Source organism: Anser cygnoides, chromosome 16 (assembly GCF_040182565.1).
Source record: "Anser cygnoides isolate HZ-2024a breed goose chromosome 16, Taihu_goose_T2T_genome, whole genome shotgun sequence".
NCBI lineage: Eukaryota > Metazoa > Chordata > Aves > Anseriformes > Anatidae > Anser > Anser cygnoides.
Window position 1 is genome coordinate 16,396,196 of NC_089888.1, and position 25,621 is coordinate 16,421,816.

Here is a 25,621-nt window from a genome sequence, read left to right on the forward strand (position 1 = left end):
ATATTTGTACCCATTAGTGAGGTCTCCCCTCAGTCTTCTCTTTTCCAGGCTAAACAGGCCCAGCTCTCTCAGCCTGGCTTCATATAACAGGTGCTCCAGTCCTCTAATCATCTTCACAGCCCTCCTCTGGACTCACTCCAGGAGCTGCATGTCCCTCCTGTACTGGGGAGCCCAGATCTGGACACAATGCTCCAGGTGTGGCCTCACCAGGGCTGAGTAGAGGGGCAGGATCACCTCCCTTGACCTGCTGCCAACACTCTTCTAATGCACCCCAGCATACACTGACATTTATAGCCATAAGGGCACGTTGCTGACTCATGTCACAAAGTTCTCTCACCACTTTCAGAAGTGGGATGTATTATTTACACAGTGTGACATTTTTATTACATTCTTGGAGAATGGGCTCCAGGTTTATTATGAAAACAGATCCGTTATAGATCCCTTATAGATCCAAGTACCACAACAGTTTCTCTCTGTTCCAAATCAAACAATTTGAAGAATTCATTTTTTTTTTATTTTTACCTCCATTTCACTTTCCTCAGGCTTGTCTTTTTTTTTTTTTTAAAGGACAGTTACTTGGTTTTGTGACACAAAAATCTGGTGCTAATAACCTGAAGCAATGTCTTCCACAGCATAGACACAGTACAAACTGTGGCAATGTAAGCCTCTACATAGTCCAAACAACAAAGTTCTCTCTGAAGAATCTTTTTATCTGACTAGGTGATAGAACCACAACATTGGAACCTCTGCCAAACACATAGGCTGTTCAAATTGGTCAGCCTGTGGCAGAGATGGTGCGGACCTGTTCCTAGAGAAGCTGTCAGCTAAGCTTCTCTCTAAACCTGAAAGCTCTCAATGACCCGTGCTGTGAGGCCCTCCACTCCTAAACCCTTGTCAGCAGTTATGTACTGGGAGAGCACCTCACTGGAGAAGAAACATAGGATAACAGAAGTAACTTTTACCAGAGCAATTACTCCCTTCCCTCTACCCCCCAAACAAGCTGAACCAAACCATGCTCATTTCAAAACTGCTAAATCTTACTAGGTATTGTGCAGGAAGATGATTGCATCTGAGATGGTGTATGCAAGCCAGCAAACCTTGGAGAATAAAGCAACTCTCCTGGTACTAAGAAAAACCTAAAAGTCTGGGGATTTTTCTTTTTCTTTCTCAAAAGTATTCTGACAACAGCGGAAAGATGAGCATTATGAAAGCGCTGATGATATTACAATTAAGAATATACTCTCAAAACTGCTTCTAGAAAGTCACTTTTAGAGGTAAAATATTCACCTGCCCCTCATATTCCCTCGAGTTTTCAGAAGCCTTATGACAGAGAAACAAATTTATGGGGGAAGACGAAGGTTAGACCACACAGTGCTGCACAAAGAACAGCAACAATTTTCAACCATGAAAAAGTAACCTTAAATGCAGCAACAAAAAATGTGCATGGCACTGCCAGTTTTATCATCAAACGAATCACAGCATTAATTTAGCTCAAACTGGAAAACAAAACCACCAAACATACACTGTAAGATGCTGTTTCCACTTCGGACTACTTGTGTTGTTGCATTTTTCTGTCTTCTTTGACTGTCCATCTACTGAGACTTCCACATAAGGGCTAGGTCCAAACCATTTATTTTTTTCTTTCAGTTTTGCTGAAATAACTGTTAAGAAAGAGAAAAAAATATAACTGACTAAGTATTTCAACCGCTAAAAGTATTTTTCAGCTGGGTACTTCAGTATTCAAATACCAGGTCATTGACACCTGACAGTAATGCTGCAGAGAAAAACACATTCTTTTTTCCAAATATGTTCTTGCATTTCAGACCATTTTGTCCAATGCTATAGTTCAAACAAAAGCCTAAAACATGCAACAGTATTTCTATACCATCAGACACTATCATTGATAATTATCAGTGTAAGATTCCAAAAGCACTTTAGTGTTGAAAGTACAAAATATCCTCTAGAACCTCCTCCTCCTTATCGGCAGCCAGAAAAATGCCTGGAATTTATTACAGTTGCTTGTTAAAAAGCTCAAAATACGATCCATCGTCCTCATTAAGCAATCTTGGACAACTGCCACAACTTCTGATGAAAAGATCTTTAACAGAAAGAACTTTGTGTTAAGCTTTCTGTAACAAAGTAAAATTACAGAAAAGCTAACTAAAGGCACAATTCAGAGTTCCAATAACTACCTGCTGTTCTGCAACAAAACCTGGACAGGACTTGCAGCTCTAGACCGTTTCTCGTGTTAGTAAATATACTCTTTGTATTAATGGCTGGGCAGCAACATAAATCTGGATTTTTTGTAATTATTTTTTTCTAACATTCAACATAACTTACTGCAATGGTCCTGGCTTGTCAAACACTGTGAGTTGCCTCCATTTAGCCAAAGAAACACACGTTACCCCAACAGTTACCCCAGTCTATTTGACTCCTTGATGAGGAGCGTTCTTAGATTCATTGACAGCACTAAGCTCATAAAACAAAACTTAAAACAAATACATGATCATTTCTAATCAGCCAAGTAACTCTGCTCTGTTGCTACAAATGTCAACCTGGTCTCCTGTATTTTCAACACCCATCTCAGATCAGCTATTCTACATGCTTAAAAAAAGATAACTAATTCAAGTCCATGTGGCTAATCTACCTAGATTCCTTTTATAGTCTACGCTCCTTTAGAGATTTAGAGAAGTAGCTTAGTATAAACTGCTGTGAACTGCTCCCAACGGAAACTCTTTCTCTATTTATATGAGCACTCAGAAATTAGCTTCAGTTATCTAGAATTAATTTCATGAATTCCCTTCCCCTGATGCCTCCACTACTTCAGCATTACAGCATTTCATGCCTCAACATCACGATCTACCTCAAAGACATCAAGATCCAGTTTGAGGCAGCACATATCAGCAGCTGTGTACCTATTTTCAAGGTTTTACTTACAGAGACAATCTGAAAGTTAATTTAAACCTAACGAAGACAGCAGAATGGAGAGATGAGAATAGGGCAGGTGGAGACTTGGTTACAGAACTTTCTACAAAAAGATAAAGCCTGCCTGCAAGGGAAATGGTTTTCTAGAAGTGTGGTTGAACTTTTGTAGAAATTAAAAATCAACCATCATAAATGTCTCCATTTGAACATGAGACATTTCTTTAACTCTGCTTTCTTTACGAGAGTTATAGGCCTTTAAAGGAGCAAACCTTAGACAGGCATCACCACTTTAATCCTTAGCTACGCAGAGGATGTACCTCCTTTGAAACCTCTACAAGTCTTCTTGCCAATATCGGTCTGTATAGACAAGGGTTTTCTTAAAGCCTCATGGTCCACTGAGAAAAAAAACCACAAGCTTGTGACCTCAGTGTGATAGTTAAGGGCAACATAATTTGTTCATTTCCAAACTTCTGTTTAGACTAAAGTCTCCCCATCTATTTTTGACAATTCTTTTCAACCCCACAATATCAACTTTGCACCCTCAGTGTGGAAACTGTGGGTATATGCAGAGTTATTGCATAAAGTTTACCCTCAATGCTTCTAAACGTAGACCTGCATATATCCACAGATCTTGCATTCTCAGGCTTCAGCTTTGACACTTCAGTAAAATTTGTCAGTTAGAAAGTGAAGAAAACTTGATGAATAAGTTTCAACAGATGCTCTGTTGGTAGGGCACTACAAAAAGCAAAAGCATGCCATGTAAATCCATTCATATGCAATCTACAGGTCCCCAATTATAGTAATATTGTCATCAATACTTACTAAAAACACTTTTATAATGGTGCCATGAAAACATTTAACAAAGTAGTAGCAAGTCAAATTTAATGAACAGTAGTTCAAATTAACTTAGCTTGAGATGTAAAAAGATTATGTGAAATTGTTAAGTTTGATATTATGTGAAGTGTTAGCAACAGAAAGCAGTATTGTATTACATTTTTACATTTCAAAGAAAACTGTTCTGTACAATTGACTTAACAGTATCCAAAAATAATTTCTTCCTTCCTTACATGAAAATGTATAATTTCAAAATGCATTTTAGATGAAATTTTGAATAAAACAGAAGAATTTCTGCCAATTCATGATTGCATTAAACTATTAGTTTTATTTTGCTATTTCTCTTGGTTTTGAACTACTAAAAACTTGCTGAAATGCAACATACTAGTAATTACTCTTTCATTATGGGAAAAACGCTTTTTACTTTTACATTTTTAACCAGAAAGGGATATATAATTTTAAATGACTTACCAGTGATTTGAAGCTGTGATTTCATGGAAAACCCACTAGATGATCCCGATTTGGATCCAGTGCCAGCCATAATATGGGCTGGATCTTGAATCTGGATAAAGAAAATGTAAACATTTCAATCACTGGAAACTCAAAAATGAAATTATCTATTTTTTGACATGTAGATACATTACGCTGCAAACAAAACTGGCACTCTTGCTCTCTCTTTTCTTTCCATTTCCCTGAAGTACCAAATATGGTTCACAAAGGGCTTTGTCTCTGCCATAACATGATCCGTAAACATCCCTGTCCTTGTCAGAAAAGGTCTTTTGATCTCGTCCCTTGAATTTGCCCACTGATTGAGTGTGAACAACATTCTTATCTTACCAAAGTTTACTGTACCTCTTACATCTGAAAATATCTGCCTTTTTAAATGTTGTAAGTCCTGGGTAAGAAGTTTACCTACCCACGTCAAGTATTATTTTATATTAAAACAAACAAACAAACCCTACAAGCATATGAAAAAGGAACTATTACATTAAAAAGAGAATTTAGAGAAATCTGCTTCTCTAAGTCTTTCGCCTCCACTTGTAAGATCAAAGCTAAAGCCCAGGGTTGTAATTCCACAGCGCACTTCACTATGAGGGGAAACATCACTTCTGGAAGAGGACAAGACACCCTTCCTTTACAGCCCAACCTTCCCTCTCACCACACCTGCGGTGGCCTGAGCCTTCCAGCACCCCCTGCACACTGCACTGAGGTGAACAGCATCCTACTGCTCTTCAAACTTGAGTACTCAGTCCAGTATTTGTTTCTTGGCAGCGGGAAGGAAGAAGAAAAAAGGGGACAATATGCATCATATAGTTTGGATGTTAACAGACAGAAATGAAACTGTGTTTCATATTATATTGAAATAGAGATTAGTTTGGAAATATTCATAGGAGACAAATATATCTGGATTTTTAAAACACTTGTTCAGGTCAACCTTGAGGGAGCGAGGGCTGTAAGTCCTTTATAGCTTTACCCACTGGAAAACAAAAGGGTTACTGAAGATTCCAAATTACCAGCTGAACCTGACTTCCAGACTTCTTCCTGCACCCCCTCCCATGTCACATCCCCACCGTGCCACATCTTCACTGCCCCCTGCAGCCAGAGCCACTGACCCACGCGTACGGCCTACCCATCTCCTCAGCGCCTGCGAGTCTCCCAAGTGCTGGGCACGTCTCTCGTCCGCCACCCAGCCTGAATCCCTCGGCCCAGCAAACATCATGGACCAGGTCATTTGCAGCACACAGTGCTGTTGCCAGAAATGAAAGGATCAAGTTACCTTAAGCTGCTGCTGCCTTTATCTGGAGTACAAAGGGCGACATGTGTGGATTTCCCCAACAGGAATGCCACAAGCAGTCTAACCCACAAGTGCGGGCCTTATCACCTGCGTGCCATGCAACACGGAGTTTGAGAAAGGAGACTGGATTTGAATATTGCCAAATCTTTACCAGATTCCAGATGCAAATCACACAAATCTAAACCCAGCTTGAGTGAAAAAGCTTTTAATGTTTTTGAAAGTTATTCAAATGTACAAGATTTTAGAAGACAATTCTTAAGGCTGATCCTGTTCTACCAAAACTTGCTAGGTAACCTTTACGCTTTAAGAAAGCGGTTGAATAAAGTGTCTAGACCAATACAGACATCCCAGACAGCCTAAAGGAGTTGGCATTTACAAGACAGCTGCTATTTCCACCTGGAGAAATAATACCGCACACAGTACAAACGTAATTACTGAAGGTGATAATTAATTTACATTTGAAGTCACACAGTAAGCACATACAGCAGAAGCATGTTAAAGCTATTTTCATTTCTAAGCCTGCAGATTACGCTTATTAAAAATATTTTATTTATATTTTACCATTTTCATTAAGAAAATACAGAAAAAAATTCCTATAGCTTAATCACATGTGAAATGACCTTCCTGAAAACACATTAATCTATCTGAATTAGCACACAGATGTGCAAGTGCTTACACGAGACCTGCAGTTCTTACTAACTAGCCTAAGTCAAATTTCAAGAACCTACTGCCTCCCAATACTTCTAAAATTAAGAAATTATATCACACATTGTTTAGTTCTCTCAGCTACTGTAAAGTTTCTAATTACTGTTCAAACAACAAAATTGAAGAGTCTTACTTTGTTGAACATTTGCTAAAACGTAGAAGCTCTTCAGTTATAGGAAGCTTCGCTAGTTAAGCAAGGAAGGAAGGGGGGAAAAAAAAAAAGAGGTCTGTAGGACAAAGCATCAAGCAAGCTGGCATGTCCTTGTCCCTTTGTTCACCTTCCCCATGCCCTGCACATTTTACCAGCCCTGTTTCTCTTTGTGTTTTTGGACACCTTGTTCCCCGCACCCTTTCTGCTCCCCTTCTGCCAGCTGAAAAAGCCTCAGCACACGAAGCACAAGAGCTGGATCCCAGCCATGCGCGCACAATGCCAGGTGTCCAGCAAGGAGCCATCGCTCAGCTCACACTGCAGCTTTTCTCTCAGCTGGGCACTAATTTCAGTCTCTTCCTTGCCGTGCATGTACACACACTATCCAGATTTTTCGTAACTTTTAGAAATTTTATCATCTTTGATACCTCCAGCTCCATCAGTTTGTAGCTGGACTGGATATCAGCAGGTAGCACAGGTCGCAAAGTGGCAAACAGAAGAAGGGGAAGAAGAGTACAGCAGGAGTGACAGTGTTAAGTGTATTTACCTCGCTTTCTCAGGAAGCATGCTAAAATACATTAATTGCTCAAACAAAAATCCATGATGATTAGTGAACAACACTGAAGGAGCCTAATCAAACTGCAAAAGGTAACAGTACTGTAAGTGACAAAAATCCCATGGATGGCTGTATTTAGATCTAATTTTTAGCATTTAACTCCTCTTTGTTTATGTAACAAAGACACACAAAAATTAAAATCTGGTAAGAAACTGCTGTCTTAGCAGCCATTTTTTAATGGTAACTGCACGTCGTTTCAGCTCAAAAAAACAGCCTAGAGCAATTTATAAGCATAACTGCAAAATAAAGACTACAATCTTGAATAATTATAAAAATATTTCCAGTTTGTTTTATTACAGTAGGGACAATACCAAGTATTCTGCAAAAAGCAGACATCTTTCTTAAAGACAAGCAATTCTGTCAGCAGCTAGATGTGAACAAGCCATTAAGCGTGAAGTTATGAATGCTGACAAGCACGGTAACTGTACTAGACTTTTGGTCCCCTTGCCAATGGAAAGGAACACAATGATTGCTTTCAACCTGTGTTATAAGTCATCATTTTACAAACAAAAATATAATTCAAGATATAGTAATGCAACAAGTACTTCTACAAGTTGAAAATAATTATCATTCCAGACAATTGAGAATCCCTACTCAACCTTTTCTTGGGCAGTAGAAAATTATATGCATCTTCATAAATATTTAGTTGTTTGGATATTTTTTTCTTTAAATTATAGTAAGCTCATATTGAAATTTTTTTCTCCTGGATGCCACTACCCATTTCCAAGAAACATGCCAGAATCTGAGATTTGGGAACATTAGTTGAAAGGTTCAAAAGCTGTGATAATAGAGAAGAAAGGCAGGGTAACAGACATTTGAGAGCATGATCGCATAAGTTTAATTTTCTTAAGAAATGAACACAACCACACAAATTATTTAGCATATTGAAAGACATAATAATATAGCATAATATAGAATTAATGTTTTTTGTCAGTAGAAATAACCATTGAAATGCTTGCCTGAATCACTTTGGTGGCTACATACATCCTCCTAGTTAAATTTATTTTTTGTAACATGCTACAGTAATGTGCAGTTTATTAGATAAATTATGCTACATTAGTCCGGTACAACTTTCTGCTTTGTAAACTGGGACCATTCAGCAATGCTTGTTGATTTTAAACCATCTGACAGCCTTTAATTTTAAGCCGCCCAGAATTTTCCGCTGTTTTATAAGAGCTGAATGACAGCTTTCATTATTCTTCCTTTGTGTATGTGCATGCACAATGAACTAGGGACTGTTATTGTTTTAAGATGGCTTGCAACAGGGAGCACAGCAGAAGATGCATCAGCCAACATGAGCTTCAGAAGTTTACATTTCACCTTTGGAAATGCAACCTTAGTGGAATTGGGTGGTAACACACAAGAAAAAACAAAAGAAGAATCTGACAAGTAGAATATGTCCCAGGAGATCACGGAGCCACACTTTCCTCCCAGTCCTGACCTGAAACCACGCCAGCCACGAGCTGATCCTGTCTTCTCATTCCTTCACATGGCCATGTCATGCTGCCCCTCTGCAGAGCTCTGAGCTCCTAATGCAGTCAGTCCACACGCTTCATATCTCACTGAAATTCAATCTAATGCTAGTAAGATTCAACCCAGATTTCATTAGGTTCTATCAGGTTAATAACTACTTGATGCTTCTGCTGCTCCATGTAAAAGTGCCTCACCTCTCCTTTTGAAGAGAGCAGTACAAAAGCAGATATGCAGAATTCATTAAGCTCACAATATAAAGAAAACAGCAAGGAAAAACACCAATAAATGCCATGGACAGCTGCAATCACATAAAAGCAGCAACATTTTTTGCTCACTTAACAGCATCTTAGCAAGACAAACTGTGGTTGTGCTCAGTTTCAAAAGTGCATATGCCACTTTTTGTGCTCAGACAGGTTGGAACAAACACAGCTTAGAATAAATCCACTTCAGTCACAACCTTAGTCCACACACGCTTTTGGGATTCAGTTTTTTGAATTTCCACTCTCACCATAGTGCTTTCTCCAAAACCTCCCCTACAGCATGACATGCAGTTAGGCCAAACTGCATCATCTCCAGTGGCATTTTAATCTACAACAGCAAAGTTCATCACCAAATTTGTCTCTTGCGTTTGTTTGTTGCAGAAGATGAAATTCTGGAGGGCCACAGCCCAGATATTATCAACACTTTCAGAAAATAGATGGCAGGAAGGAAGGGTCTTCATTTACTTTTGCCTTAAAAAATCGTGAGAAAGAGTAGGAAGAAAAGCAGCCTTGAGTGCTTCATGGCTGAAGTGAAGAAAGGCAAAGAGTTTCTTCCCCCCCAAAAACAGGGAATGTAAGTTGCAGAAAAATGCTATTGAAGGCTACAAAGATCTTCGGAGTGTCATGCCAGTTTAACTTGGGGGAACTTCATTCATTGATGGGATTCGTTTGTTAAAGAGCTGACTTACTAAAAAAGGACGTTTTATTTCGTATTTATTTGAAACTACAGAAGACACAACAGGGTCACAGAAGGAAATACTGTGACTGTATATTATACTAGCATAGTTTTGAAAGTATGCTGGCATATATTCTTTACAATTCAAAGAATAATGAAGCAATTGCCAAGTCAGCGGCTGAAAAACCTATGTTTGTTTAGTTATTAATTTTAAGAACATAAACTCAACTGTTGTTTAGAGGTATACCAATGCGAAGTGAATTTGCTATTTGCAGTAACGAAAATATTTCTTTAACACACTAATTTTAACAATGGTTTTGAAAACCTGATTGTGTGCACAGGAACACAGACTTTTGGAAAAAGCGTAAGCTATTTTATTAACAACTCTTCTAATTAAGTCCCTTTTGTGACTTTTTTTTTTAAAACAATGGGTATGCGAGTTGTGTACCATTAAGAGATTAGACTACGTATTTCAGAGAAAATTCAAACTCACTTGTTGTCTATGTTAATACTGTATTTTTTGTGTGTGCAAGAATTTAAATACACATTTCCTCTCCCTCCCCTTAAAACTCTGAAGCCTCTTTTTAATTGCAGGCATTCATATTGTGGAAAAGTTCTTCTCTCTCAAATGTTGGATATAATTACCCAGCAAGACTAAGCACAGACAGCTAGCTTTCTTGCTTAGCAAATTTGCAGTTCGTTTAACTGTTCAAATTTCAAGAAGTGGTTTTAAAAAGCTGCTTTTATTGGTTTTTCCTTAAAATAAGTTATAAAGACACGGTCAGTTCTGCCCAAGCAAGTAAGATGACATAAAGAAACTGCTGAGTAATCTACTATGAAAAAAAGAACAGACACAGATTATAAGAGTGCTGAGTGCAGGTTGGAAAAGGAAGCAATTATGAGGTTTGCATCAAGGGATGCTTATATAAGGAAGGGAAGCAAAGGAACAGCAGAGTGCAGCTTAGCTCCCTTAAGCCATTATGGCATGTGAGCAGCGCTATACCAATTCACTGAAAATGCAGTAAAATCAGAAGTATCTCTGCCATAATGCATCAGTTAAAATTCAAAAGCCAGATGCTTAGCAACATCAGGCATCTAAACACAAGAGGAATATTAAAATTGTTACAGATATTCAGAGCAAGACTGTAGCTCTCTTTACAAAAGAGCATAATTTCATGACAAAACGTAGTATTTAAACCAAATACTTTCATATGTAGTACCAGCAGTTACAGAGCACACCCACTTACAATTCAAGAACCGAAAATTAAGCAGACCTGAGACTTTTTCAAGGGTTTGAATTTACATGCAGGAGCAGAATCACAAAGCAGACTCACACCTCAAATGAAAGCAACTCCCAAGAGCTAAGCCAGCCAGGCATCCGAGGAGTGCACACGTGCACAGCAGGGCGGGCAAGGCCCTGCTGTCCCATCTCCAGTGCTATCAGAGACTCAGCTCGGCAGAGCACAGCCAGTGCAGATACTGCAGTCAGCAACAACTGCGCACCTCTGTCTTGCTGTGCGTAGCTCCGCTTAGCTATTTACAAAGCTAACACGCAAGCAGCTGTTCTGATAACAATGAGCGAAGTGCAGACTCAAAGACAATATACTAGCTAAAAATATATTCTTTGGGAGATACTATGTAATCACTTTGGGAAGCAACTCAAGTGACGTGACCTTTAGAGGCTGCAATAAAGCAATAAACCCTGTGCTACGGGAGAAGAGCTGCCCAGCTTCCGTCTGTCCTTGCCCTGCTAAGGACTGATAATAACAAATCCTGGACACTGAAGTAGAAACTTTATCCATTATGTTGTCTTATCTGCATATGCAAATATTTTGTATTTTCCCCATCTAATTAATTTACACAAGGCATACAATCTGCTGTATTTTTGGCTCATCACCAGAATCACCTACCTGTTGTCTGCTTACAGACTATTTGTACTCCCTTTCAAAGCGTTGTAGTACATCAGTTAGAAGTCACACCTCCTGTAAATCAACAAGTCTAGTTATATTTTGTGAGATTTTCTAAATCTATTCTAGGCAACTACCTGCCTCAATCTTTTTACTCAATGTGTTCCTGCTACACATGAACATTGTTGAGAAATGTAACACATTAAGATTGGTATGAACAAAGAAAGAATGGAAACACTCATATATAAATCAGCAAAAAAAAGCAGAGCAAAGGTTAGAAGAACAGCTTTCACTGACAAACAAAGGCGCTTCTTGCAGCAATAAAACAGAGAACTGTCTTGCTGTCAAGACCAGGATGCCTTCACTCTGTTAAGGCCACAGCAGAGCAGCCAGCATAAAAGCATGTGCTTAGAGGAGAATGACAAGAGGGTGACAGCACAGCACCTCTGTCATTCTTTTACATGTTAACCCAACAGGAAAACATGCTGTAGCTATGGGGAGACAGATGCTCCACACCAGGAAAAAACAAACAAGTAGCATTAACATTCACTTAAGATTTAGGGAGGCTGAAGTAAGCCAGAGTCTGATGCAAAGGCGTGCCCTCAAACAACTGTTGACTCCCAAAGTGTCTGAAAGTTCCACCTACGAATTATCTTGTTGTCACTACAGGGACATCAGGGCATGATGAGCAGGGGCCATTAGTGACCCCCAGGAGCCACCTGCGCACAGCAACGTGCTGCTGCTCCTGGGTAGGCGAGGCAGAGACAGCAGGGAAATCCCTGTGAGATCAGCACAAAGGGGTAGATGGACGTCAGATCTGTCAAAGTAAATAGCACGCTCCCCTTCTGTAGAGTCTCACACAGAACTGTGTTAGTTTCCTGCAACCTCACACACACCAGGGAGCAGCAATCAGTGCCACCGTGCCAGTTCCCTACAACAGGAGCAGGAGATGGCTTCACTGTCATGGACATAATAAAAATTACAGTAGAGAAGAATAAGTAACAGCCTTAAACATCTTTCCTAAACACACTTGGACAATTACTTCTGCAAGGCTAATCCTTAGGTCTGAACCCTTGATTTTCCTAAATATCTCCCTTGATACCTACTTCAAAGGGGAGTTGAACATGGGAAACTTCTCTGAATCCAAACTTTTTTTTAAGTTGGAACCATTTAACCTGGCTATCAAGACAAAGAGAAAGACAAAAGAATGCTGGAAATGTTGTGGGCAGACATTCGGTGACACTTCCACGCTGTAACTTTTACCCCAATACCAGGGATAACCAGTGCTCCTTATGCAAACGGCACAGATTAGAAAAACTGGTCCATCAGCTTCCACCTGCAGAGAAGAAAAATGCTTTCAACAAAACTGCTTGCAATCCAAATTAAAGCGTCTTCAGGCCTCCCAAACCAAAGACTTGCATCAAAATTACAGAGAATTCATTCATTACCATTTCTGTGCACCAAAGACCTGCTTAGAGAACCTACAGCGTAGAAGATTTTCCTGTGAACTTTCTATAACACATATAGTATTTGATACTGAAGAAGAGAACTGGAAAAAGGAAAAAAAAAAAAACCATGCAAAGAAACAGCACTGCAATACACCAAATTGAAAGAAAATAAAGCAATGTAATTCAACAGCTGTTTCCACTTTCAGTAGTACATTTGTAATTCCCCCACCGTAAGCTGTCCTTGGAACAGACTAAAGCTGTGGCAGGCAGGACAAATGGCACAAACTGGTTTTGCTGCCAACTGTCATAACTTGCCAATGAATTTCCTTCCTAACCTAAAAGGACGTTGGCTTTTACTAACTTTTAACACATGTTCATAAAGGGGAAAAAAAAAAGGAAAAAACTGTAAATGAACATTATATGCCTTTTACTTAATTCTAAAAAGCCTGGCAAGAAAAGCCACTGCAGAGCTGCAGAAGATAATTAAAACCATTTGTGAAAACAAAGATAGCCTATTTTTATTTCAGCTGTTTCCTTGTCATGCTACAATCCATTCCAAGGAAGAACAATAATTCATATATGCAAACCACTAAGCTGAAACTGGTTCACTACTGTAATCTTAGAAAGAGAGATTCTTGAAATGGCTTGTTCCTAAGTACCACAGTTAGAAAACAAAATAGATTAAACTTGGCAAGCACGTTAACCCACAGTAAAGAATATTAAACTTATTAGGAAGGCAGAAGAGGAGACAATGAAATAGTATCTTTGTAACTACCAAAAATTTAGAAAACTGACTTTTAAGCTATGCTGGAGTCACTGTTATTAACTGGGCATTAACTGGATTAACTCCTGCATTTTACAAACTATGGCTTTTAGTAATTCACATTGTCCTTTTTAACTCTTTAAGAGAAGTACTTGTAATAATGCAGTTTCAACACAATGCTGCATTGACTCAAAACTACGTCTTTTCCCAACACTCCTGTGCTGAGGTTTCAGGAGACAATTTCCGTGGCTGTGCCCAACCAGAGCAATGTTCCAGTTTCTGGATGGAAGGTGGACAGCCACCTGGCTGCCTGCAAGGCAAGGCAAATGGCTTTTCATTCCACAAATCCAATATTCCAGTTTATTCCTTTTAAGCCTTAAAGTGTTCAAGTGTTATCACAGGCTGGTTCTGTGTGTGCAGAGTAAGAGATTATTTATAAGGGTTGGCACTCCTTTACCCATTTCATGATGGGCTAAACTATTTTTCTAGGCCCCCTTTTCAGCAAGGCTACTTTGTTGAACTTTTTAAGTCGCTATTTGTTGACTTCACTTTAGGCAGAAACAAATCCCTAAGCACATGACTACAGAACATTTTTACATAACTTAACAAAGATGACTAAACAAATTTAGACTCAAACCTGTCTTTACAGCGGCTGGACTACCGTGAGTGCACACAGTTTAGTTGCATCACGTCTTTCAGTATGGTTTAAAGAAAGTTCTGCTTCCAACACACAAACCAAACTCACAATCAGCAGCCCACCAGCTGACGATACTCCGATCAGAGCTGCAGCATCCAGAACTGGGGGTGACCAACTACCCACAGTGAACCAGGCTCTCTGAGCAAGTGATACCCCTCCTTCACAGGAAGGCACCTCCAAATCCATGAATTTCTCTCAACTTTTACAATTCCTTGTTGACTGTTATTGCAGATCTCTGACAAAACAAACAAAAAACCACCAATTGCATCCTAACAATCAGAACTGTTGTGTCTTGTAGAAATTAATTACAGCATTTCTTTTTAATTCTTCCACTTCCTTGCACTGCGAACTCTCTCCTGTATGAAGTTTTGTGGAAATACAGCTCTCAAAAATAAATCCATCAGTACTGTAACTTCAGGGGCATCTCTTCCCTTCCTCTCTGAAGAAGGCAAGATGGTTACAAAGAGTAAAACAGAATATAATCTACAGACATGTATTGATAGAACCCTAATGAGCAAAGCCTTTTCTTATTTCTTAATTTAAAAGTAAGCATCATTGTATTTCCAGGTTTCTGAGAAGAAAATATCTAGAAAGTATAAACAATGCTTTCCAGTGGCAACTCTGGAAGGGAATTTCCCCAGGGGACAGACAGACAGCATGCCCAGACAGCAGCACACAGTCACTGATAAACTCTGCGCTACCAAGGGATGACCAGGGGTACTGCTTTGGGGATGTGTTTCTTTACAGGGGCTCCTCCAGTGCTATGTTTTGGGTTTGTGGTTCAGTGTTGATAACACACTGATGTTTTAGCTGTTGCAGAGCAGTGCTTGCACAGAGCCCAGGGCTTCTCAGCTCCTTGTGCTGCCCTGCCAGCGGGGCACTGGGGGTGCACAGGCAGCTGGGGGGCACAGCCAGGACAGCTGGCCCTAATGGCCAGAGGGACACCACGTGCCATAGGGCGCAAAGCTCAGCAAGAAAATCTGGGGGAAATGAGGAGGAAGGGGGAATATTTGAAGTTATGGCATTTGTCTTCCCAAGAAACTGTCCTGTGTGGTGAGCCCTGCTCTCCTGAAGCGGCTGAACACCTGCCTGCCAGGGGAAGTGGCGAACGGATTCCTTGTTTGCCTTTGCTGGTGCAATCAGTTTCTGCTTTACCCGGGGAACTGCTTTTATCACAGCCCGTGAGTTTCCTCACTCTTCCAATTCCCTTCCCCATCCCACTTGGGGTGAGTGGGTGAGCAGCCGCGTGGTGCTGAGCTGCCCACTGGGGTGAACCCACAGCACCAGCACCTGGGAGCATCACTGCTCTCTGGATTGCAGTTGTTTCATGTACATAATATACTACAACATACAGCCTTAGTTACGGTTTACCCAAGTCAGACTGTATTCTAACTGTAGAAATACACATATATATTTTGTAATTCTGAGATTATTTTTCTCAATGCTACTCTAAATAAATGTCATCAAAAAAGACAACCTAGAGCACCAAACAACTACTGAAGAGAACAAGTTCAAGACAGTTACAGAACACAGTTACCAAAGCAGCAGTATCTTTCATTAGCTGCCCTATAAACCTCATTTAGCCCTACAATACATTTATGCTTCAACTGGCTCTGAGGCTAAGCAGTTCTTCCTACAAAGCAAAAATCCTCACCCTAAGCACCTCAGCTGAGTATTAATGTTTGTATTAGCAGCAGATTGTTTTGGACCTTACCCTGAAAGCATTAAAAACAAATTTTCTGAAGAACTTTTCTCAGTCACCTCTTGCCTTTCGCTATGGGAAGAGGAAGGAAAGAATTTTCTCTGGAGGCCTCTGTTTATCACTGCTTCAGCTATGTGACACAGGAGCAAGAAGAGATGGTCACACAAATCTATAGGCCATAAGCTACTTACTCATGGTAAGCAATTAATTTTTAATTAGGGCAATGAAATAATCTTAATGTGATCACCCAGAGCATAAACATTAACTCAAACTGGAAGTTATTTTTCCCCTTCAAGCAATTTTCTTCCTTGAGGTCTATTAACTCATGATTGCCTGGAAGAGATTTTCCTCACCTCCCTCTTACCTGTCTTTCAGTAGTTCTAACAATTTTACTGAAATGCAAGAAGGGAGCGTAATAGTCAGGAAAAACAAAAATTAACACTTCTATATTTAAAACAAAGATATTCAAGGACAAAGTGTTAGTCCACATAAACAGGTCTTAAAAAAAACTTATAATAATACACCATAGGAAATTTTGCCTATCGTGTGCCCAGAACATTAAGGACAAGACAAAATATGTAGAACAGGTAGTGTCTTTAGAGCAGTGATACAGAGCCTTGGGAAAAATTTCACTGGCTGAGAAGACGAGTTTACTTGGTTTTACTCTCAGACATTTCTGAAGGCAGCCTAAACAACTATCAAGCAGCATCTGTATCTCAGAACCTTCCCAGACAGATTTTAATTCTCCACCATGCTGCTTTTAAAAAAAGCTTTATCCAAAATGATCTGAAAATAACATAAATAAAAATGTGCTATTTGAAGAGCATTTGAGGAAACACAGGTATCTTAAAATGAGAACATGCTTCTGTGAAGCACTTTCTCATTTCCTCGCAAATGTGTTTCATAGACTCAGAGAACGGTTTAGGCTGGGAAGGACCTCTGGAGGTCACCCACCCCAACACCCTCCCAAAGAGGGCCAGCTTCAAAGTGAGACCCGGTGCTCAGTCAGAGAAAAACAGTTCTGAATCCGTACACTAATGTAGCAGCAAGATACAAGCTGTAATCACTGTATCTCGAGAGAGAACCAAGTTTCCAAATATCACAACAACAAAGTGAGTGGCTCTGTGGTTTTATACAAATGCATATCTCATTTGCGTAATGCATAACTGGGCACAAGTGCCTTCCACTCCTAACATTTCGGGCCTGTCGTACGTTTCTTCCATACTGCTAGTAAAATGTAGTAAGAGAAACTTTCAGGAGACTCCCCAGAAGTTATAATACAAAGTTGCTTAAAGATGCATTCCTCAGAAATTTTCTTCCTCTTAATATTTATGATATTTTTTTCCAATATAAATTTGCACATTCGTTTCATCTGGTTCTCAACTGAAAGACTGAGAACAGCTTCCAAGCTAACCCCTTCTAACGCACTCACTGCTTTCCATAAATAATTTTGGGTTTAATAACGGTAATAACTATTCCCTCAACACGTTAGGCTCTGTGTTTCCCTGCATCTTTTATTAACAAAAATCCACACAAGTGCTTTCCCTACCAAGCTATCAGTAAGAATTTATTTTCATTTTGTGCCTTTTCTTAAAGACTTCTATTGCTTCTTAATTTTCTACACTGATCACATTGTACACATTAAAGGCAAACAAAAATAGCTCCTTTCTTAAAGTTGAATTTAAAAATAGGCCTACTGCTTTTTAGCTTGCATTAACTTATTGTGTGTTTTGATGGCTTCTAGGCTTCACAGGGCGAAATACTTGCCTAATGTATATTATTTCATTACAGACCTATTTTTCACCTCTCATGCTCTAATCTTTCTAAGAACTTCCTTGCATGCACCTTTCAGAAGTACCAGAGTCAGCCCACCTCCTTGTCCCAGCACATTTTAGAACTGTAAATCTTTTTCAAGCCAATAACTCATCAATTCTTACTCTGTCTTCCTGCAGCTTTGCCCACATCAACACAAAGTGCAATCTCACAGAAGTGAAGCTGGAAAGCAGGGCCAGCCTGTGGACCCGGTACCAACACCGCACGCATTTCTGGAGCTTTACTTCGCAGCAGCTCTGCCCTGATCCCATGGCCAGACAGCAGCTGGACTGCACATTCCCACTCCATTTCATCCAAAAGCAACTCAGCTTCTTGGAGCCAAGCTCGTTTCATAAGTCAAACCCAAGGGCAGCCTGATTGCGCTCAGGACACTTCGAAGTGCACCTCTCGCCCAAATTAAAACACCAATACAGGTGCGTTCCCGCTTTCCTCTTCTTCACCTGTTCCTCTCTGGCTATACAGAGTACCTCGCCGGGTTTAAGTTATGCCTGCTGACTCAAGCTCATTCTTTGGCATGACTTCTGTTCTCTTTCTTCAATTCTATGAATTTGACTGTTAGCATCTTCATGCACTAGTATGCCTAGTTACTTTGTTTCAAAAGATTTCTACCTTTCACTGTTTTGACAGTTTCAGTGGTTCACCCGAGTGCACTGAGAAGCGCCTGTTACTCCCTTTCAGTTTGGAGATATTTGCACAGAATGTTTGCTTTGTTTTATAAAAATATGCAAAGGAAGTCCCAAAGTTTCCCATTCTCCATCATTAGGAATAGAGCTGCTTTTCGTGATTCTGTGATACTGCTCTAGCCATTTGACCTATGGACACTAAGGCTCAGAGAGATTAAATTAATTTGCTGTCACCATGCTGGAGACTATTCTGGAGGAACTGTAACTACTGAATTTCAGAATCCTCCCCATCTCTCCTTTCTTCTGCATACTATCAAGGCTAAAAAAAACATTTCTATGAAACTACTGGAAAGACATTACCACAGCAGTTAAAATTAAGGAAATAAGGATCTAACCGATTAAGGCCACATTTAAAGCACATTTCTATTTCACAAGAATGAACAATGCTATAGGTGAAAGAAAGCTCTGATGATGAGCAAAGTGCTCGTGCCCTGACACAGGCAGGAGACTGGGTTTCTCCTGAGGCCAGAGCTGGCGACTGCGCTCAGCTGGGCCACAGGACCACCGGCGCCACATGAAGGGCAGCAAGTAACTGAGCGGCACTCCTGGTGGAAATACAAATGCCTTTTCTTTGTAAAGAAGATAAATTCCAAGTACAAAGTACCTATGGAGATGACGAAAAACTGAACTTTCTTTTCCCACTCATTCTACATACAACAGGTAAAATAATGCATCAAAATTTCAATTTCTGCCAGCTCTCTGAAGGGACGTTTGAGCCCGGTGAAGCCCGTGCTGGGCCACACAGCAGCAGAAATGTCACTCGGCTCCCTCTGAGTGACTCTGCAGGTTCCTAAAAGGTTCCTGGGGACTGAAAAAAGCAAATGTCACTGCTATCCTCAAAAAGAGCAAGAAAGAGGATGCAGGAAACCACAGGCTGGTTGGCCTGATCTCAGTCCCTGGGAAGGTCAGGAAACAGATGCTCACAGGAGCTATTTCCAAATATTAATGACAAGTTGACTGGGATTAGTCAGCATAGATTTAGGATGGGGAAATCATGTCTGAGCAACCTGACAGGCTATGACTGGCTCTGTGGGTGAGAAGACAGCAGCAGATGCTTGCCTTCAGTGAGGCTTTCAAGGCTGTCTCCTGTAACATACAGACAAGCTGAAGAAGTCTGGGCTAGTTTAGATGTCTGTGAGGGGGGGCTGAACTCTGGCAGCACTGTGATGCTCAAAGGGCTGTGCTGAGTAGTACAAGGTCCAGTTGGAGGCTGGCCATCAGTGGTGTACCCTACAGTATATACCCCTTGGTCCACACTGTTTAACTTCTTCATTTATGACCTGGACAACAGGACCAAGCCGACCCTCAGCAAATATGCTGACGCAAAGCTGGCTGGAGTGGCTGATACACAAGACAGGTCGCTACCACTCAGAGGGACCGCAGTAGGCTGGAGAAATGGACAGACAGAAACCTAATGAAGTTCAACAAAGTGCAGAATTCTGCACCTGGGGAGGAATAAACCGATGAACCAGTAAAGGCAGGGGGCCAGCTGGCTAGACAGCAGCTTGCAGAAAACATTGGTCCTGTTGAAGACGAACTAGCAGTGCTTTCTTGCAGCAAAGAAAAAGCATCAACAGCATCTCCTGGCTGCATTAGGACAAGCATCACTAGCATGATCAGGGAGGTGGTCCTTCCCTTCTACTCAGCACTAGTGAGACCACACCACCAGGGAGTGTACTTCTGGGCCACCCAAATCAAGAGACACGCGGATGTACTGGGGTGAGCCCACCAAAGGGGGCAATGAGATGACAAAAAGATGGGAATGTGACATATGAGGACAGTCTGAGAGCTGGGATTGTTAAGCCTGGAAAAGAGAAGGCTCAGCAGGATCTTATCAGTGTGCATAAATAACTGAAGGGGGTGAGGGCAAAGAAGATGAAGTCAGGCTCTTGCCAATGGTGCTCCATCCTCAGAGAAACTCCAAACCTGATTGAACGTGGTCCTGAACAATCTGTGCTCACTGATGTTGCTTTAAGCAGATGGGTTTGGACTAGTTATCTCCAAAACTCTTTTAAAGCCTCAATTTTCTGTGATTCTCTGAATTCCCTAAAATCAATCATTCCTGTTCTACCTGTTCTGTTCTTCCAGCCTGTTCTCTTTAGGTCTCTGTCTTGCAGCTGATTCCTCCTCTACAGAGACATCTATCAAGTTGGGCTTCGTTTCCCCCCCCCCCCCCCCTCACCTCAGCTGAGGTTCCTTTTCAGTGACCAGTTATTGATGACAGCTTAAGTGTTACCAGTCCGAACAGAATGGCACAGTCCACATAAACAAGTAGGCACTTTCTTACGATTCAGTAATCTTCACCTTCAGTGTCAGCTACTTTAGTTTCTCCAGCTCTTCCCAAGGCCTGTATTCAAATTCAGTGCAAAAGCCTACACTAGGTATTTATTCTCACTTTTAAAGACCATCTCCTTTTACCTTTTTGCTGATCACTATGAAAAACACAAAACCATGCAGCTTGAGTCAGCCTTCTACAAAACGTCCAAGACTGAATGTACCGAAGTATTAAGTAGCTTCAACTAACAACAATAAGGTAAGGTGAGGTTGAAAAACGTGAAAAAAATCAAGGCCAAGTTTAACTGTCCCCACAGAAAGAATGTCATTGTATGCTTTATATGCACAGTGTTCCTGGCTTATTTTATTTTCTTTTGCACTGATAAGAAACCTCATAAAACATTCACATAAGGCTGTTTTGGAACCTGTGGAATCCCTTCATTATTTACATAACACCAGAGATTAGAAAGTCATTGAATATCATTGCTGAGACTGTTTATTCAAAAAACTGTTTTACTTTGCTATCAACAAGTGTCCGACTGCTTGTGCCTTTAAGGATTTCCCTCATTTTAACACATATTGGGATAACTTTAGAGAGCCCATCTGGACAGTTAATCCATACCTTGCTCTGCATCGCTTCCATGCGCCTACAAAGTCTGCACGCCAATTTCTCCAGTAATTTCAATCAAATTAATTACCCTATTTTGCCTAGAAAAAAATCCCATGTGTGACTAATTCGGGTTTCAGAGTCACTCAAGGGTGAGTGTTAGAGTGCTGGTCCTCTAACACTTTCTAAAAGTTCCTCCTAGGTATCCATATAAATTAATCCAAACCTCTGTGGGAAAAATGGCAGTGCAGTTTCACTTCTGATACTACAAGCACACAAAACTATGCTGCCAAAAGTCTCCATGTTGTACACAGGTAAATTAATTATGGAGGCATGATATAGCTGCGTACTAAGCTGACAAATTCACATCAGTGTGCTGTTCTACCAGGCTAGCCTTATGGTTACAACATACCCGCTAACTTTCACTCATTCCACAGTTCCCAGTGCATACATTTAGCTCCCCTAACTCGTTATTACAGAAATACCTACGTAGCATTGCTGTTTAGATTACAGTCTTATGATCTTTTTCAATTAAAAGGCTGAAATCATTAACCTTCACGAGCAGACTTCAGAAACACTACTGAATGCAATTTGATGCCCACGGGGATGAAGACAAAGGCTGGCATCAGTAGCTATGCTGAAGCACCACTTGAGCGTTAACAATATTGGTTATTTTGTGATTTGGCATCAGAAGAAAACTAATGGTTTTGGTATTACAGCTATTTTAAAATGTATTTCAAAGGCCTTACCTTTCATGTGCCTGTAAGAATATGAATATTATAAATGATCTCTATATTATAAACTGTTGCAGTAAACCAAAATACAAGACCACCACCTTTTGCAGTTTTAAAGTAAGTTGCTTTAGAAGCAGTTACATATTCAGACGTTAATAACAGAGGACAGCATCTACAGAGCATTTTGTAACCTGTGCCCATTAGTTTTTCTTCTTGGTCAGTGCCTGTTTCAATCTATTTTCCCACTCCACTCTCAGCACTACACTTCATTATCAATGGTACATACACATCTTTATTCATACTAACCTACAAACCAAGGTTTTTACTCTTGGGAGAATGAAAAACAAAATTTGACCATTAAATTATGCTCTTACCTTTAATCATTACTAAGTATCACAATTTACTATTTCACTTGTTTTAAAAAGTAGTGTTTTTAAAGGCTGTTATATATTAGTAGTCTACACACCTAGAACCAAAACTATATTCTGCTACTTGCAGGACTTAAAAGTAGCAGATATATTTTTCAAAAAGGTAATAAATCTGATACCAAAGATTCACGTTTACATTAATGTAGGTATGATCGCTACAAACCTGTACAGCACGCTGCACACCTGCTTTAATAGTTTATCTGTACAATTCTGAGGATTTTCATAAACAGCACTGATGAAGGTGTGCATGTGTACAAAGGCACCTCTCTCTTGGGGTGTAACAGTGAAGAAAGCCCCAGAAACAACTCAGTTTCTTTGCTCTCATGAATGTGGACAACCTGGGCCATGGAAGCATGAATATACACATACTGGCAAATTGTATCTATCACCTTACAAAAACTACCTTGCAGAACAGATTCCGCTGTAGGTCCCTGAGCAATGAAGTGAATCAAACCAGACTGTGCAGATCTGCAATTCAAGTTGGCAAGGATCACCAAAGAAATGAGGAATCGCTCTCTGCCACCAGTGACATAACCACAAATCTGAAATGTGCTGATTATTTGAAATCTCTTGAAAGTTTCGTCACTTGCTGCTTATAACTGCTCTACCAAATGAGGTGGCACAAGACTTCTCCTCTTAGTAAAGCCAGCTCTAAGAACCAGAGACTGCTACTGTAGCCAATGCACAGAATTTCGTAGAGCTAGCTAACTAGGAAGGTAAAACACACATGCATTGTCCCACAAGAAAAATAAGCTTCTTCTGTGAATACTCTGAAGCATTACAAACGACTGAAGAAACAAGAACTGGAAATCTCCTATATGCAAGAAAATTACATAATATTCCTGTGTGCTAAATTCAGTGCCAGACAGAAATAAAGGTTGATTTTTTCCAACCTAAATTATGCATTATTAAGCAAACAAATCAGAAAGTTGTAATGTAAATGATAATCTCCACATTTTTGAGATGATTTAAGCAAACCCTGAGGTAGCTGATATTCTGCTCTGGGTCACTGTCTTTTGTTAGACTATAAACTGCTGCTAACAAGATATTTCTTCCCAAACTCAAGATTTTGCTATCTAATTGCAACAGAGGTCTGTCACCTGCTTCCTAGGAACCTTTTGCCAGTGGCAACATGAAAAAATAGCCAGGAGTGGACAACATAACCATCTCAAACTTGCAAAATGCTCCTGTTTACTACGTTCCAGCTCATGCCTCCCTGAAAAATAAAACAAACTATAAGAAAAAAGATGGCTTAGAACTGCTCCATTATTTCAATATTCCCAGCCGTCCTGTTTTATTCTGGTGCAGCCCTAAAACAATCAGAAGATAAAGCAGACCTCTCTTTTGAAATCTTGGGTTACCCAGAAGACTGTAGTAATTAACATATTTATGTAATAAATTAATTAATAAATAAAATTATTCAATGAAAGTTTCAGTCTTTACATCCCAGATCTTTTGTATGCAGAACTGAAAATTACACATTTGAAAAAAGAACAGGACTATCTGCTAACAATAAACATTAATGACATCCTTCAATTTAAAGTAAATCACCACACTACAGGGGTACAACATAAACACAACTGTGAGGAAGCTTAGAAACATCTCCCACATTAAAATTTTAAAAGGAGCTAGAGGTAACCATGCAGTAAGTGTGGTGCCAGGGCAGCTCCTGCAGTTATCACGGGCGCACACGGGCGCTGGGCAGCCTGATACTGCCGGAGGAGCGGTCCTCAGAGTGGCTGTCCCTCACCTTCTCCTCTCTTCCTCCCAGCCACGTTGAAGCTTGCGTCCATCTTTGGGCCAGCTCTTGCACTAGATTGACACTTAGTGACCTGTCTCAATTCAGCAAACCCTCAGGGAAAAAAAAAAAGCCTGATTAACTGCAAAACAATAGTTACGTTTTTTTTTGGTGGTGGTAGGTTGTTTTGTTATTTTATTTTAATATTAAATAGTCAAAGGCATTCCCAGGAATACTACTCTACATGGAGAGCGTAATTCAGCATAAACACAATTACTACACCATACAGACATACTACACAACACCCCTTCGCAGCTTACTTTTCCCTGCATTATCACGCAAACAAAAAAGCTACTTGCATACTGGAGTACAAGAACAGGCCCAAAGGGCCCTAACACTATGTAATCACCTCTTCAACCATCAAGGCACTCTTCCAGTCACAAACCCTAAGTCACCTGAGGTGCAACAGTCCTACTCTAACAGTTTAAGACGCTTTCTTATTTAGTTGCAATGCACAGGAATTTTACTGCATTTGATTTTAAGGTGTGGTAGCAGAAATATAATATACGAAGTACAGAATTTGCTATTTTAAAAATACGAAATGAAATTCCAAAAAGGAAAGAAATTCCAACTACGACTGAGGCTCTCTCCCCCAACAGACCCTGTCCCCACTGTTACTGGCTGCAGCCTCTCCACCCCCAGCTCCTGCATCGCCCAGCCCTTAACTGGGAATTCATTCGACATTCAGCAACACAACTCCCTGGGAAGTTCACAGCTTCAAAGGAAACACACAGCAGTCTGTGTATTTTCACCTCTAATATCAGCATCAGGAATAGTAATTTTTTTGTTCAGATGCTCACATCCCAGACGAACAGGAAAGCAAGACTTTCCTTACATGTTATCTTCTGCTTTAATAGCTCCTGAATTGTCACTAACACCACAAAAGCCTTGCAGTGCTCAGGGCCTCGTGGAGGGGGAAAGGAAAAAGGAATGGCACACCACGCCTTGCAGGACTCTGTTTCAAACCATTAACCATGGAGAATGCCCAAAGAAACCACCGACAATAGCTACAGGTTCCACAGAGAGCCAACCCACCTGTCCAAACTAGATTTCAGATCAGGGCTTAAATACATTGATTCTAGGGGTGCACAGCGAGAAGAACAGTGAGAAAACCTGCGTCTTGTGGTAGCTTATTCAGTGATGTGAACTAGATTTGGGTCAGGCAAATGTTTAACAAATGCAGCTCTGCTCTGGAAATTGTCATTGTAATATACAACACATGGCACGTTTGCAAAAAGACAAATAATTCCACTTATTTCACGTGGATAAGTATTCTGTTATTTCAGAATACTCCACAGGCTGCCTCTATGTTTTT

At 40.3% G+C, this 25,621-nt stretch overlaps 1 protein-coding gene across 3 annotated transcripts in view; it reads right to left on the bottom strand.

Annotated features, from left to right (window-relative positions):
* The window catches only part of ITCH (itchy E3 ubiquitin protein ligase), a 66,092-nt gene that overhangs the window by 35,187 nt on the left and 5,284 nt on the right, over nucleotides 1-25,621 (bottom strand). For 2 of the 3 annotated variants that reach the window (XR_007158511.2, XM_048048970.2), the window contains 2 exons: nucleotides 4,231-4,321; nucleotides 1,523-1,661 (listed from right to left, as the gene is read on the bottom strand). Coding sequence is in view for 2 of the 3 variants with exons in the window: in XM_048048970.2 (XP_047904927.1) it covers nucleotides 1,523-1,661; nucleotides 4,231-4,300 (209 nt within the window). In the remaining variant the exon portion in view is untranslated. Of the gene's footprint in view, nucleotides 1-1,522; nucleotides 1,662-4,230; nucleotides 4,322-11,342; nucleotides 11,415-12,445; nucleotides 12,676-25,621 lie in introns of those variants that run through there. The other variant, XM_048048971.2, reaches the window with a different exon arrangement.